Genomic DNA, 14,756 nt, shown 5'->3' on the forward strand with positions numbered 1-14,756 from the left:
GCTCCTCTCCCAGCTCACTGCTCTCGCCAGCGTCAGGCTCCACAGTGTGCTGTGTCATCTCCTCCTCTCCCTCCATTATAGGCACCAAATTCGGGAAAATATCTGGCTGGTAACAGCTAATTTTTTTGCCATAATTTGCTATAAAGCTCAAAACTCTCCCTCCTTCCTCCCAAAGCAGCCACACCACACCCACACATGCCTTCACTCCCTCTCAGCAACCTCTCTCTCTGTCTCCTCTTATGCGCATGTAATAATGACACTTGTCCTTCTGAATCGCGGGAATCGAGCATTGCCATGCTGTTGCTAAGGACGGCCACACATTACAGCAGAAGGTCAGAGAGATTTAACGCTAATGCCCATTTCAGATCACTCGCAGTAACGCCCAATTTTTAAAATGGAGACTCGGGGCTTTGAAAATGGGCGATAACCTGGCGATCTGAAAACCCATTTTTACTACCCATGCCAGAAATAACGCCCATTTTTGGGCGATCTGCACAAAAGTGTAAAATCTAGCACCAAGTCCCCTAGTTTTAGTTTTCCCTATGAATGGAAATATCCTCTCTGCACCCACCTTGTCGAGCCTCCTCATTATCTTATAAGTTTCAATAAGATCACCTCTCATTCTTCCAATGTGTATCGGCCCAACCTACTCAACCTACCCTCATAAGTCAACCCCTTCATCTCAGAAATCAACTCAGTGAACCTTCTCTGAACAACCTCCAATGCAAGTATATCCTTCCTTAAATACGGAGACCAAAACTGTATGGAGTACTCCAGGTGTGGCCTCACCAATACCCTGTACAGTTGTAGCAGGATTTCTCTGCTTATATACGCTATCACGCTTGCAATAAAGGCCAACATTCCATTTGCCTTCCTGATTACTTGCTGTACCTGCATATTAACTTTTTGTGTTTCATGCACAAGAACCCCCAGGTCTCTCTGTACTGCAGCACTTTGCAATTTTTCTCCATTTAAATTATAATTTGCTTTTCTATTATTTTTGCCAAAATGGATAACCTCACATTTTCTCACATTATACTGCATCTGCCAAATTTTTGCCCACTCACTTAGCCTGTTTATTATTCCTTTGCAGATTTTTTGTGTCCTCCTCACAATTTGCTTTCCAACCCATCTTTGTATCATCAGCAAACTTGATTACATTACACTCGGTCCCTTCATCCAAGTCATTAATATATATTGTAAATAGTTGAGGACCCAGCACCAATCCCTGTGGCACCCCATTAGTCACTGTTTGCCAACCAGAAAATGACCCATTTATCCCGACTCTCTGTTTTCTGTTAGTTAGCCAATCTACTATCCATGCTAATATATTACCCCCAACCCTGTGAGCTTTTATCTTGTGCAGTGATCTCTTGTGTGACACCTTATCGAATGCCTTCTGGAAATCCAAATACACCACATCCACTGGTTCTCCCTTATCCACCTTGCTCATTACATCCTCAAAGAACTGCAGCAAATTTATCAAACATGATTTCCTGTTCATAAAACCATGCTGACTCTGCTTGACTGAATCATGCTTTTCCAATTGTCTCGCTACTGCTTCCTTAATAATGGACTCCAGTATTTTCCCAACGACAGATGTTAGACTAACTGATCTATAGTTTCCTGTTTTTTTGTCTGTCTCCTTTTTTAAATAGGGGCATTACATTTGCAGTTTTCCAATCTGCTGGGACTACCCCAGAATCCAGGGAATTTTGGTAGATTATAACCAATGCATCCACCATCTCTGCAGCCATTTCTCTTAAGACTCTAGGATGTAAGGCATCAGGTCCAGGGGACTTGTCCGCCTTTAGTCCCATTATTTTACCTAGTACTACTTCATTAGTGATAGTGATTGTATTTAGTTCCTCCCTCCCTATAGCCCTTTGATTATCCACTATTGGGATGTTTTTAGTGTCTTCCTCTCACTTGAAAAGGCTTGGAAACCTCGAGAGGTTCAGCACCTCAAAATCTAGGGTGACCATCTCGTTGTCTATGACTTCTTGCTGCCCATCATTGTCCTGAGTTGTAATATCTGATGTGCTGTTTTCTTGAACATTCTTGACTTCAACTTCAGATGCACCTTCGGTCTCCTCCTGATGCTCAACCTCTCCAAAACAAAAGATAGATGCTTAGTTAGTGGCATTGAGGAAGGAGAAGCGTAAGAAACACTTGCAGTATGTAACATTCAGCCAACCCAGACTGTGAAATTTGCCGGGCTTACCCTCTAATGGAAAACTGGGCTCAGCTTCCGTATTGATTGTTGGTCTTCTCCTGTGACATTTAATCATTGACGTTATCCTTTGCTCCACGGCTTTAGTTGCAGCCTACTTGGCGGACCTCCTCCAGTTTGTGACCGTTCATGGTTGATCTTTGACACCATCTTCTGCAAAGATGCAAATGGAACTTTTTAAGAGAGGGTCCTTCTGGACACACGCGCACACACACACAACACACACACAACACGCACACAACACACACACAACATGCACACGGATCAGGTTTATAGATGTTATTGCAGTGCATAAATATACATATATTTTAAAGCCCAAATAAATGTAAGTTTAACATATTACTTACAGTCACTGCTTGTCCGAGGTCCTGCCACTTCTTTCTCAGCTGCTTACCGGTTCTCGGAGTCATGGACATTCCATTAAACTCGACTGCGACCTGGTTCCAAAGCTTTACAAGTGCAGACGATTTAAGCTTATTTTTTCGAAGCTCCTCTTGTTCTCAAGAACTCCCCATCTACTCTTGATTAAGTTTACCAGGCGCTCTATTTCTTCTGCGAGAAATCTTTTCGCCCTTACGGTTTCTCCTTCCCCGTCCCTGGCCCTTTCGCCTTCTCTGCGCCCTTCCATTTTTATTTTCAGCACTGAGGGGCTTAAAAAGAATGGGCGTCTAGGCAAGTTAAGGCTGTTTTTTGTCTTGGGGAAAATTTGGGCCCTTGTACTGAGCCCTGCGGAACCCCAATGGAAACAGCCTTCCTGTCACAAAAACACCTATCAACCATTACCCTCGGCTTCCTGCCTTTGAGCCAATTTCAGATCCAACTTGCCACTTCGCATGGGCTTTTACTTTTGTGACCAGTTTGCCATTTGGGACTTTATCAAAAGCCTTTACAGAATCCATATAGACTACATCAAACGCACTACCCTCATCGACCCTCCTTGTTACCTCCTCAAAAAATTCAATCAAGTTAGTCAGACACGAACTTCCCTTAACAAATCCGTGCTGACTGTGAGGTTACTAATTGAAGGCCAGCACGGATTTGTTAATGGCAAATTGCACTTGATGAAGTAATGGAGAGTGTTGACGAGGGTAATGTAGTTGTTGATGTGTATATGGACTTTCAAAAGGCATTTGATAAAGTACTACATATAAACTTGTTAACTAAATTGAAGCCCATGGGATTAAATGGACAGTGACGGCGTGGATATAACATTGGCTAAGGGACAGAAAGCAGAGAATAATAGTTAACGGTTGTTTTTCAAACTGGAGGGATATGTACAGTAGTATCCTCCAGGGGCTGGTATTAGGATCACTTCTCTTTTTGATTTATATTAATGACCTGAACTTGGGTATACAGGGCATAATTTCAAAATTTGCAAGGAATTCGGAAATGTACAGTGGGGAAGATAGTAACAGACTTCAGGAGGACATAGACAGACTGGTGAAATGGGCAGAAAGATGGTAGATAAAGTTTAATGCAGAGAAATGTGAAGTGATACATTTTGGTAGGAAGAATGAGGAGAGGCAATATAAACAAACTGTTACAATTTTAAAGGGGGTGCAGGAACAGGGAGACTTGAGGATGTACATAAACAAATCTTTGAAAGTTCCAGGACAAGAAGAAGCTATTAAAAATGCATACGGGATGCTTGGCTTTATAAATAGAGGCATGGAGTACAAAATCAAGGCAGTTATGTTAAACGTTTATAAAACACTGGTTACGAAGGATGTCAAGGCCTTAGCGAGGAATGGTACCAGGGATGTGGGACTTCAGTTATTTGGAGAGACTGGAGAAGCTTGGATTATTCTCCTCAGAGTAAAGAAGGTTAACGGGAGATTCTGATAGAGATGTTCAAAATTATGAAGGGTTTTGATAGAGTAAATAAGGAGAAACTATTTTCAGTGGCAGAGGGTCAGTTACCAGAGGGCACAGATTTAAAAGCAAAATACTGCGGATGCTGGAAATCTAAAATAAAAACAGAAACAGCAGTATTAATGTTTCAGTGAAGGTCATCGACCTGAAATGGTAATTTGTTCTTCACTCCACAGATGCTGCCTTACCTGTTGAGTATTTCCAGCATTTTCTGTTTTTATGACTCAGATTTAAGGTGATTTGCAAAGGGACCAGAGGCGACATGCAGAGATTTTTTTTTATGCAGCAAGTTTTTATGATTTGGAATGGACTGCCTGAAAGGGTGATGGAAGAAATTTCAATTGTAACTTTCAAAAGGGAATCGGATATCTACTTGAAGGACAAAATTATGCAGGGCTATGGGGAAAGAGCAGGGGAGTGGGACTAATTGGATAACTCTTTCAAATGGCCTACTTTTATGATTCTATGGTTCCTTTCCTCCCCCTGCTATGCCTCTCCCTTTAGCTGGGGATTGGGAACATGGCCTTTATTTCAGGCTTCTCCACCATATAATGCTACTCCATTATTGACTAATAAGAGATGAGATTCTTATCCAACCACTTTTTGCTCCTTCAAGATCAAACATCCTATTTCCATCAAGAAATTTATTTTAAAGTGAATTGAATTTGTGCTTATGAAGCAAATATGATGATCTTCTCCCCAGTATTGGTGACATTTTTAATATATTTGAATGTAATCGCAGGCAGAATGAGTGCCTTTGCTCTGCTCTACGCATTATCCCAGAGCTGATGTCAATACACCACTGGTAATGCAGCTTTTATCAAACAAAAGTAGGTAAAAAAGTTGTTCTTAATTGTAAATATGTTTTCAGGTATTATATTTAATGAATACTGGATACCTGAATTACCTCACTTGTTATGCTAGTAAACTGGTGCAGCCTGGACAGGATTGTGGGATGTAAAATTCACTGGGGTCCTGTTTTGCCATCTACATGGCACCTGATGCCACACCCAAGATCTAATACCAGACGTGATGTCAGGCATATACATCTGCTCAAATATGGACTAGCATATTATTAAAGGACACAAATGATTTGGTGATGTCATACGAACATTTCCTGTCATTTACATCCTACTAAAGCTGGGCAAAAAGAAAACCATGCATTCCTGGTATCAGCCCTGCTGTGGGCTGCAGGGGAGGTTCAAAATGTAAATGCTACTTGTAATTGATTGCCTTAGTCAATGTGAGAATTTAACAATTCAAAAACATTTTTAAATTTTTCAGCTGGCACTGCAGTACACTATGGCAGGATTCTGTAGTGTTCTCCCTCAACACCACCCCCACCCCACTCCTCTGCCCACCTGAGCTATAAATGGCCCTAGCACCTGCCCTCTATATAAATGTTGTTGATTCTAAGAAAAGGGCTGGAGTCAGGGTGAAGACAAGGGGTAGGTGGAAATCCTATGCTGCCAAAAATACACCATCATTGTGGCAAAGAGATTTCCCCTGCAGATCTCAGCTGGCTTAACCGCAATGGTCCCTTTTGAGATCTGTTAGAAGGGATCTCAGAATCTCACTGTAAAGAGAGCTGATCTGTCCTGCTTTCCATTAACTATTCTATCTTGAATAAAATAAATATTTACACTATAATGCTGCTCCTACCAAGAGGTAGTTCCTTTGCTTTAGTGTTGGTCATGAAATTTCCCCTCTAAATTCTTGTCATACAAGTACAATATTTTATTTATGAAGCAAATTCATTCTTTGATATATCTGGTAGAGTTGCTTCAAAACAAAATCTAGCAAGAAAATGGACATGCCAAATTATGCAAATGTTACTACAGCTGTATTCTATGTTTGGTATACTGGGGAGGTGAATCTGGGAAATGAATCTGTGTTCCAAACTGGTCACTGGTAACCTGAACATCAGATATTCAAATTAGATTTAGCTTCATGATATACATTTAATATATATTTATAGCTATAATTTATATTTCTGAATCCAAATGCAAAGATCCATCCATTGGCAATCATTTACATATATAATATATGAATATAACTGAGTATTTTGCTGCTAGTTTCTAGGTTTATCTTCCATAATGCTGTGAAGTACTTTGGGAAAACCAGAGGATGGGAAAGGTGCTATATAAATGCAAGCTCTTTCTTTCTTTAAAATAAAGCATAAATGTGGTTAAGCTTTCTCAGATGAGGACTGGTGGGGTGAACAGTTTAGTTGGTTTCCGCCAAAAATTTAAGGAAGTACAATTAATCTACTTATTAAAGTAGTATTGGTCTATTTCAGTGCTAAACAAAATGTCTTTAGTAATCTGTTCAAGTTGTTGGAAAGAACATGGAGATATGGGGAATTAATTTGCAATTTTTTTAACCTATCCAAATTGGTTTCTTATCAGATGGAGAACCTTATTGCTATTGTTCACTAACTATTTTTGATTGGTATCTTGAAGTTTAGAAATTACTGTTGGTAATATTAATATATGAACACTTATCAAGTTCTTTTGGCATGGCTTTATCCCTTATTTTAGCAAAGGTGTTAGCCCATTTAAAATGTGGTTAATAACTGACAATGATATTTCCAAGCTCTTTTCAACTTGAGTTTAGAACAGCAAAATGTATCGGGATTTTGCTGGCGCTCAGGGCGGGTTCGAAGGCGGGTCTGCTGTCAAAATCTAAAAGATTGGCAGTGGGGCGGTATCCCGCTCTGAACCCGCCTCCTTGTACGTTGCCAAGTGTCAGCTCTGCCTGTGCTTTGCAGATCTGGCACTAAGTGGCAGGTGAGTCAATTGAAATATTTAAGAGGGTGTTTAAAGGTATTTAAGCAGCATTTTACCATCTACTAACCATTTTTCCAGCTTTTTGACGACTTTCATGGCGCTTGGGGATCACGTCAGGTAAGTCGGTTGGGTTTTCAATGATTCTCCATTGCTCTGAATAGGCGACAGCTGCAAAAACGGTAAAAAAGTTACCATTTCACAGCTGTTCACTTTCCAATGTTAGAAGCTGGAGCCTTCGGGAATTGGAGTTCACTTTTCAGCTTTAGGAACGTTGGAAGTGTTTGGAGTAAACTCTCTATCCAGTGTCACATCCTTGGAGCAACCTCTCTCACCATTGACAGAGCGTTTCTGTCATCTCAACTTCACCTGCCATCTATTCCAGCAGCATCGGTGCCCTTGATAAAATCTTACCTTGGTCCTCAGAATCGCACCACAATCAGCCCCAAAACCAGCATCACCAACAACAACACCAACCTTCTCTGCAATCACCTGATGCTGCACAGGACACAGGACACAGGACATCAGCATATGACCACATTGCTGTCCAGCAGACCAGGGATGGCCTCACCATGGCCAGATTTATTTCACTTGATGCTCTACACCCTGGCTGCCACATGATGTGCCAGGTTGGCACCACCACATACCAGCACCATAAACCATCCCTACTGTGCCCAAGTCATTCCTTTCACACTCGTTGCCATTGTGGGGGGTACCATTATGTCTCACCATTCACTACAACTCACTAAGCCACTTCCAAAGGTGCACACAAATCTGTCCAAGAAGGCAAAGTGTTCAAAATAAAGATTTCAATGTTTGACAACACATTACCAGAAACTCTACATGGACATTGGCTAAAAGATCCAAGTGTCTAACCTTGTGTGTTGTTAGTTAGTATGATTGGACAAGGATGAGGGTGAGTGTGAGGGATGGCTAGTGAGATGAGGAAGTGATAATGTAGATAGAAAGAAAGGGATGGGTGAGGTGCAAGGTAAGTTGGTGTGAGTAAGGATGTGCAGGAGTAGGGTAGGAAAGGCAGAGTGATGGGGATGCAATGAGTGGCACAGCAGGATGAGGTTGAGTGTGGCTTCGCAGTAATGTTTTGTGATCTACTGAGATCATCGAAAGGTTTGTGCCACTGCAGCCTGGTCTTCCTGACAACATCCCTGCTTGTGCCCTCCTGTACAATTTGCAACCAGGCTGTGTTGGTGCCCTGCGGAGGTCTCTTCCGCCCATTGGAAGGGAGGAGAACCTCCCTTCGTGTTGTGACTCCCTCCATACACATCTGGAGGGTGTCATGGGAGAGCCTGGGTGCAGCAGTGCAGCAGTGCAGCTTTGTGCAGTGCTTGCCAGTGTTTGCAGTAACTCAGTGCTGCAGAACACTGACAGCACAAGTGTCAAAATGAATGTGAACATGGTCCCATTAAGGAAACTGGCTCGTCACAGCCCCGCTTCCTTGTAATTGGCCGGGAACTTCGCAGGGCGAGCTTAACAAGCCCAATCAAGGTAAAATCAAACCGAATGGGCTGCAAATGGGAGCGGGGTTCCAATCTGCAGCCAAAGTTATCCGCCGCTCTCCCAACCCAGTGGGAAAAATCTCGGCCATGGTTTCTATAAATAGACCGAGACTCCATTCAACTAACACTTGTACCGCTGGCTTGATTACTAACAATTTAACTATGGTATATTGTACCAAAGATCTCGTGGAAGGCCCATCACATTCTATTGTCTACTTGAAAGGCAACAAAGAATAAACTATCAAACTGTTGCATTCAGGCAGATTTATTAATCAGATGTATATAAGTTCATATACAGCAGCAGAATGATACACGTTAGTGATGGTACATTACATAAAAAATAAAGATACAATCACATCAGAAGAACTAAAATTCTCTTGAAGATATTTCCTGTACAGTTCAATAATCTACAAAACAGGTGAATGAAAATATTTCACAGACTTGCAGATTCAATGTCTTATGTGGGTGACACGATGCTCGATCAACCTCATAGAATTCAACTTCACAAACAAACTGAGCTAAAAATATTGAGAAAAGCCTGTGATATTTATCCCAGTTCACAGGCTTCTGAATAAAACGCTATCAGTCAACCAAGTTCAAAGATACAGTGGAGCATCCAATGCATAGACTCAAGTGATCAACAAATGATTAGACCTCATCCAGGCTCTGCATCTGTTAATGCTTCAACAATATATAATCTGATTTGCACATATTCTACCTAATTTGTCAATTAAACAACTCCGTACTCCAGTTGTTCTTTGTAAGCATCTTGCCACAGACCAAAGAGATTGCTTTCCAGCTACAGCCAAGGGAAAGTGTTTTTTAAATCACACCTACCATATCTATCTAAAGTAGAAAAAATTACAACAAAGAATCATTATACGATTATTATATGAGTGTTGAGCTATATCAGCTAATATAGACTCTCATGATTTGTGTAAAGTCCAGCGAGGTCAACTACATTTCCATTGGGAAGAAAATATGTTACTGCTCACAGGTGCATGCTCCTGTTGTGATTGCCTGGGCTCTTTCTTCCACAATTTGCGCTTGATTTCATCTTCTGCGTTAGTTACAACAAATGACATGCTCATTATGTTTGAATCTCAAGCATCTGGCCTACTTCAGCTGCTTTCAGTGATGATTGCCTTGTCTATAAACATTCCTTCAGAGAGAAAATACTAGGATATTTGTGGCTGGAAATAGAAACAACTATATATCCAGCCTTGGGAGGAGAGTGCCAGGATATATGTTTATCAACTGTTTTTGGAGCAGTTTTGAGAATATTTGAAGAACTTGTGTTGCTGCGTGTCATGCAAGGTCTAGCTACTATTGGTTGTTGTCTTTCCTTTCCTTTGCTTCTCATGTAGCTTGCAGACTTTTTTCCATAGAAATTAGACAAAGAATAGAGAAAATTAAAAAAACAGTTGTGAGAGGATAAAGTCAAGGATATATGTCATCTTTTATATGGAAGTTTCAAACATCACCTTACACCCCTGATTAGGTTATAGCCTTGCAATTTGCTTGTAGTTATACATTATTCCATAGTATAGGCCACTATTCCAATTTAACCATTTTTTTCAAATTCAAAAATAACTGATGTATTCCAGCAATTCATTCTGCAAAATCTTTGAGTGTAATTTGTAGGTGTGAATTGCTGATGCTCTGTATGATCTGCCTTACCTGTAACTACTTAACTTACTTTTTGTGTTCTACAGTATGTGACTATAGCCAGTTAATACCTGTACAGTCTTGAAAAATAGCTTATCAAAAACCTATTACATGCAAATCTAGTTTTCAGTTAAACACAGCGATACAACTAATCGAATGAGACGGTTATTTTGAGCGCTAAACGTGAAGATCAAAGATTTATGCAAGTCATGTAATTTTGCTCAGGCATTGTTGAAGGATTTGGGACACTTATTTAGTAATTTTCATGAATGATATCCTTAGTTGAATTTGACATTTTTCCTTCTTCAGCATATATCTTTTGGGTTGCCAGGGCTACAATGAAGGTTTAAAAATCCACATTGTATCTGAACTTTGCAATTACTGTGAGATTCAGCGCAGTCATTAGTTCGATTGATTTAAAAGTATTTAAAGATTGATGTGAACTCCAGTGACACCAGCTGTCTTGATCATGATCAGGTGCTTATCAATGCTGTGTGATCTTGGAATTTAAATTTTTTTGGAAGATGCTGAAAGGAAACGGTTGTCATCTGAGTGCTCGACTGAATTAATGAAATGTGACCATTTACTCTTTGTTTCAGAGCCAGCACTTACCTATGTTAAACAACTGGAGACTAGAGTGAAGCAGCTAGAGGAAGAAAACCGAATGTTACCCCAGGTGGGTCCATGTCTTTGTTCATTCCATCTGGAAAGTGACAAGCTTTTAGTACTTCTTAGCAACTGGGGATAGTAAGTGAAAGTGACGGTATTCTTTAACGGTTGTCCCATTTAGGGACATTTTTCTAAACTATCAGAACTCAATGGTACAGAACACATTTAGTGCCTACAACCATCTTGGGGAAGGTTTGTGTGTTAACTGTATTGCTAGAACAGTTTGAGGAACTTGCTTCATGACATTTTCAGTATCTACTCTAGACTACCCGCTGTGGTTGGCTTTAATACAAAACGATTTAACTTTGAAAACAATTCCAGAAACAACATTGTCATATTTGTGCAGGTAATAGGCTGTTGACACTATCAGATAGAGTAGGAGCTTGAAAACTGTAACCCTAAGGCCACCTGTGATCCCCCTGCCCTGCATAATGTGGCTCTTGAAGCTAGGCAATGAAAGAAAGAAAGACTTGCATTTATATAGCGCCTTTCACAATCTCAGGCTATCATAAAGTGCTTTACAGCCAATTAAGTACTTTTGAAGTGTAGTCACTGTTGTAATATAGGAAACATGGCAGCCAATTTGTACATAGCAATGAGATAATGACCAGAAAATCTATTTTAGTGATGTTAGTTGAGGGATAAATATTGGCCAGGACATAAGGGAGAACTCCCCTGCTCTTCTTCAAATAGTGCCATATGATTTTTTGTGTCCGCCTGAGTGGGCAGATGGGGCCTCGATTTAATATCTCATCTGAAAGACGCCACTTCCGATAGTGCAGCAGTCCCTCAGTACTGCACAGAAGTGAAAGCCTAGATTTTGTGCTTTAGTCTCTGGAGTGGGACTTTAACCCATGAACTTCTGACTCGGAGGCGAAAATGCTACCCACTGAGACACGGCTGACACCTGTGCCACTATTAAGCACTATTCACATTTATGGCCAGGAATTTCCTTGGACCTGCACCTGCTCCACCACCGTAACTTCACTGGAAGTGCAATGGAGAAACCATTTCAACCACACTTCCATTGAAGTTACAGCAGCAGTGCGAGAGCAGCTCTGAGGAAATTCCCAGCCTATATATATTTCTTATTTGCCTAATTTGTCTTGTTTGAATTTTATGGGCGTGGAATTTTGGAAGGGATGTTCTTAATGTTGCTATTTCATTGGTTGATCATTTCTAAACCAGGACATCAAGTTTATTCATAGCTTGAGATGAATACAGATTAATGGAAAGATTAATTTAAACATACATGCGATCCTGATTGTGCATGAAAATGAAACGAGATAGATCATATTTATAAGTGTGAAATTGCTCTCCAAGGTTTTCTTGTGACAAATGCAAAATGCTTTGAGTATTAAAACTTCAGTCTACTTGCTGAATGCTCAATAGCTGGATACTCAATTGCCGTAAAGTGAATCTTTACTAAAGTTTATACCCAACTGAGCTAAACTGGTGGTCTGAAAGTACATAGAACCGGGGCTTTGAAAGCTATGATACCAAGGGGCAATTTTTCCCCCAGATACTTCAGGTGCTAAAGAGCCTCCGAGGTGGCCAAGATTGAGTCTAAAGCTGAAACATTGGTTTAGCCTGTGTTTAGTGCAAATCACCATCTTGGTAAGGATCTGGAATGCACTGCCTGAAAGAGTGGTGGGGGCAGACTGAATCGTGGCTTTCAAAAGGGAATTGGATGGGTACCTGAAGAAAAAAAACTTGCAGGATCTACGGGGAAAGGGCGGGGAAGTGGGACTAACTGAAGTGCTCTTGCAGAGAGCCAGCATGGGCTCGATGGGCCAAATGGTCTCCTTCTGCGCTGTAACCATTTTATGATTTAGTAATGACAAGAAAAAAGTATTTATTGTAGAAGAAATTATTGCAACATAACTTGCAGTCTGCTAATGGCAGTGTTGGAACTATCTGTACAAAGCACAACTGCATCCAGAACTTAAAGGGAAGATTCATATTATTGTCCTGGACTCCAAATATCTGTACGTGTTTTACAGTTGAAAATCATAGAATTATAGAGCTCACTGTGTCTGTTCCGGCTCTTTGAAAGAGCAATCGAATTAGTCCCACTCCCCTGTTTTTTCCCCATAGTCCAACATTTGTTTCCTTTTCAAGTATTTATCCAATTCCCTTTTGAAAGTTATTATTGAAAGGTGCTTCCACTACCTTTCAGTCTGTGTATTCCAGATCATAATAACTTGCTGCACAAATGTTGTTTCTCATGTTGCCTCTGATTCTTTTGCCAATTACCTTCAATCTGCACCCTCTGATTACTGATCTTTCTTCCACGGGAAAGAGTTTATCCTTATTTACCTTGTCAAAACCCTTCAAGATTTTGAACACCTCTATTAAATCTCCCTTTAACCTTCTCTGTTCTAAGGAGAACAACCCCAGCTTCTATAGTCTCTACAAATAATTGAAGTCCCGTATCCCTGGTACCATTCTAGTAAATCTCGTCTGCACACTCTCTAAAGGCTTGACATCCTTCCTAAAGTCCGGTGCCCAGAATTGGACAGAATACTCCAGCTGGGACCTAACAAGTGTTTTACAAAGGTCCTTGCTTTTGTACTCTATACCTCAGTTTATAAAGCCAAGGATCCAGTACGCCTTTTTAACCACCTCTTCACCTTGTCCTGGCAGCTGCAATGACTAGTGTGGGTGTACCCCTCGGTCTCACTGCTCCTGCATGCCCTTAGAATTGTACCATTTAGTTTATATTGCCTCTCCTCATTCTTCCTACCAAAATTAATCATTTCACACTTTCCGGGTGGGAAATGGGCAGGAAACAGCTGTCGACCTCTGGAAAATTGGGTGGCCTTTGGTTGGCTGCCGGGACTTGGGTAAGTGAGGGGGTAGAGGGTTCCTGGGGGGAGGGGGTCTTGTGGTACAGAATGAGGCGAGTTTGGGTTGGGCGACCTAAACTTTGAGTGAAGCCTGGAGGAGCGTACATGCCCCTCCTTGCCCCACAACAGAAATTTTAAAAACATACCTGGAGAGACACTTCAGCTTCCCAATCCTCTTCACGCTGGCATTCATCTGTCAGGAAAGACATGATGGCTTCCCTGCTCAGGCCGAATTTAGAATCACTGTCAGGGCCCAAAGGCAGTGATGGAACTGGATAGTAGGGAGCTTGGTAACTGCTGACAAAGCGCTGGGGCAACTTCGCAGCATTGTCCAAGATCAGTCTTGTATGTATTCACCAGATTCCGCCTGTTGGGGGAAGTTCACTGTCAGATTGGCGAGAAATACCACACAGCTGCAACTCTTAAATCAACTATTTAAAGGTGATGCTTGATTGTTGCTGGGGAAAATAATGGAAATAGCTGGTCGATGCAGAGAGCACCTCCATTTGCAGATGCTGCTTTGTAAACTCTTATCCATGAAGTGCAGCAAAGGAATGTTCCACTGTTTCAGATCACAGAACACCCTTCCCAAAGAAGAACTATGCACTCTGCTTGGCAGTAGGTGATGGACACTCGAAATGCTGTATCAAACAGTCAGAAGACATGAGAGCAGATAAGCAAAAAGATTAATAGCCTTGGGAAATCTGCCTGTTAGCTGTTAATGTCACTATATCAAGAAGATGGGCAAATTATACATGCCACAAAAGGATTATTCTCACTCTGTTAAACCAAGAATGCGGCTGCATGCCAAGCACACACAGAACCACTCTTTCCAAACTTCACACATAGGCCTACACTGAAGGAGTGCTAACATTATTACTGCTACTACAAACTGCAACTGTTATTTTACCATTTCGAAAAAGGAACTTACAAATCAATCGTACAACACAACTACCCTGGAATATGCAGGTTGATTTAATCACAAACAACTGGAATAGCACCAGAAGAATGGAATACCTATTGGACTGTCCATATCCAGAATTTTGATTGCAACAATTATAAATCTTGCTGCTAATAATCTGGAACAAAAACATTTCAAAATTACGCTAACTGCCAGATAAAAACCAACACTGAAACATTCAACCACCACAAACCTAAAGTT

At 41.0% G+C, this 14,756-nt stretch overlaps 1 protein-coding gene across 1 annotated transcript in view; it reads left to right on the forward strand.

Moving 5' to 3' along the window:
- The window catches only part of ccdc85a (coiled-coil domain containing 85A), a 1,034,329-nt gene that overhangs the window by 610,738 nt on the left and 408,835 nt on the right, over positions 1-14,756 (forward strand). Inside the window, exon 2 of the mRNA XM_070888726.1 lies at positions 10,676-10,752. Coding sequence (XP_070744827.1) covers positions 10,676-10,752 — 77 coding nt within the window. The remainder of the gene's footprint in view (positions 1-10,675; positions 10,753-14,756) is intronic.

This window comes from Pristiophorus japonicus, chromosome 9 (assembly GCF_044704955.1).
Source record: "Pristiophorus japonicus isolate sPriJap1 chromosome 9, sPriJap1.hap1, whole genome shotgun sequence".
NCBI classification, from domain to species: domain Eukaryota; kingdom Metazoa; phylum Chordata; class Chondrichthyes; family Pristiophoridae; genus Pristiophorus; species Pristiophorus japonicus.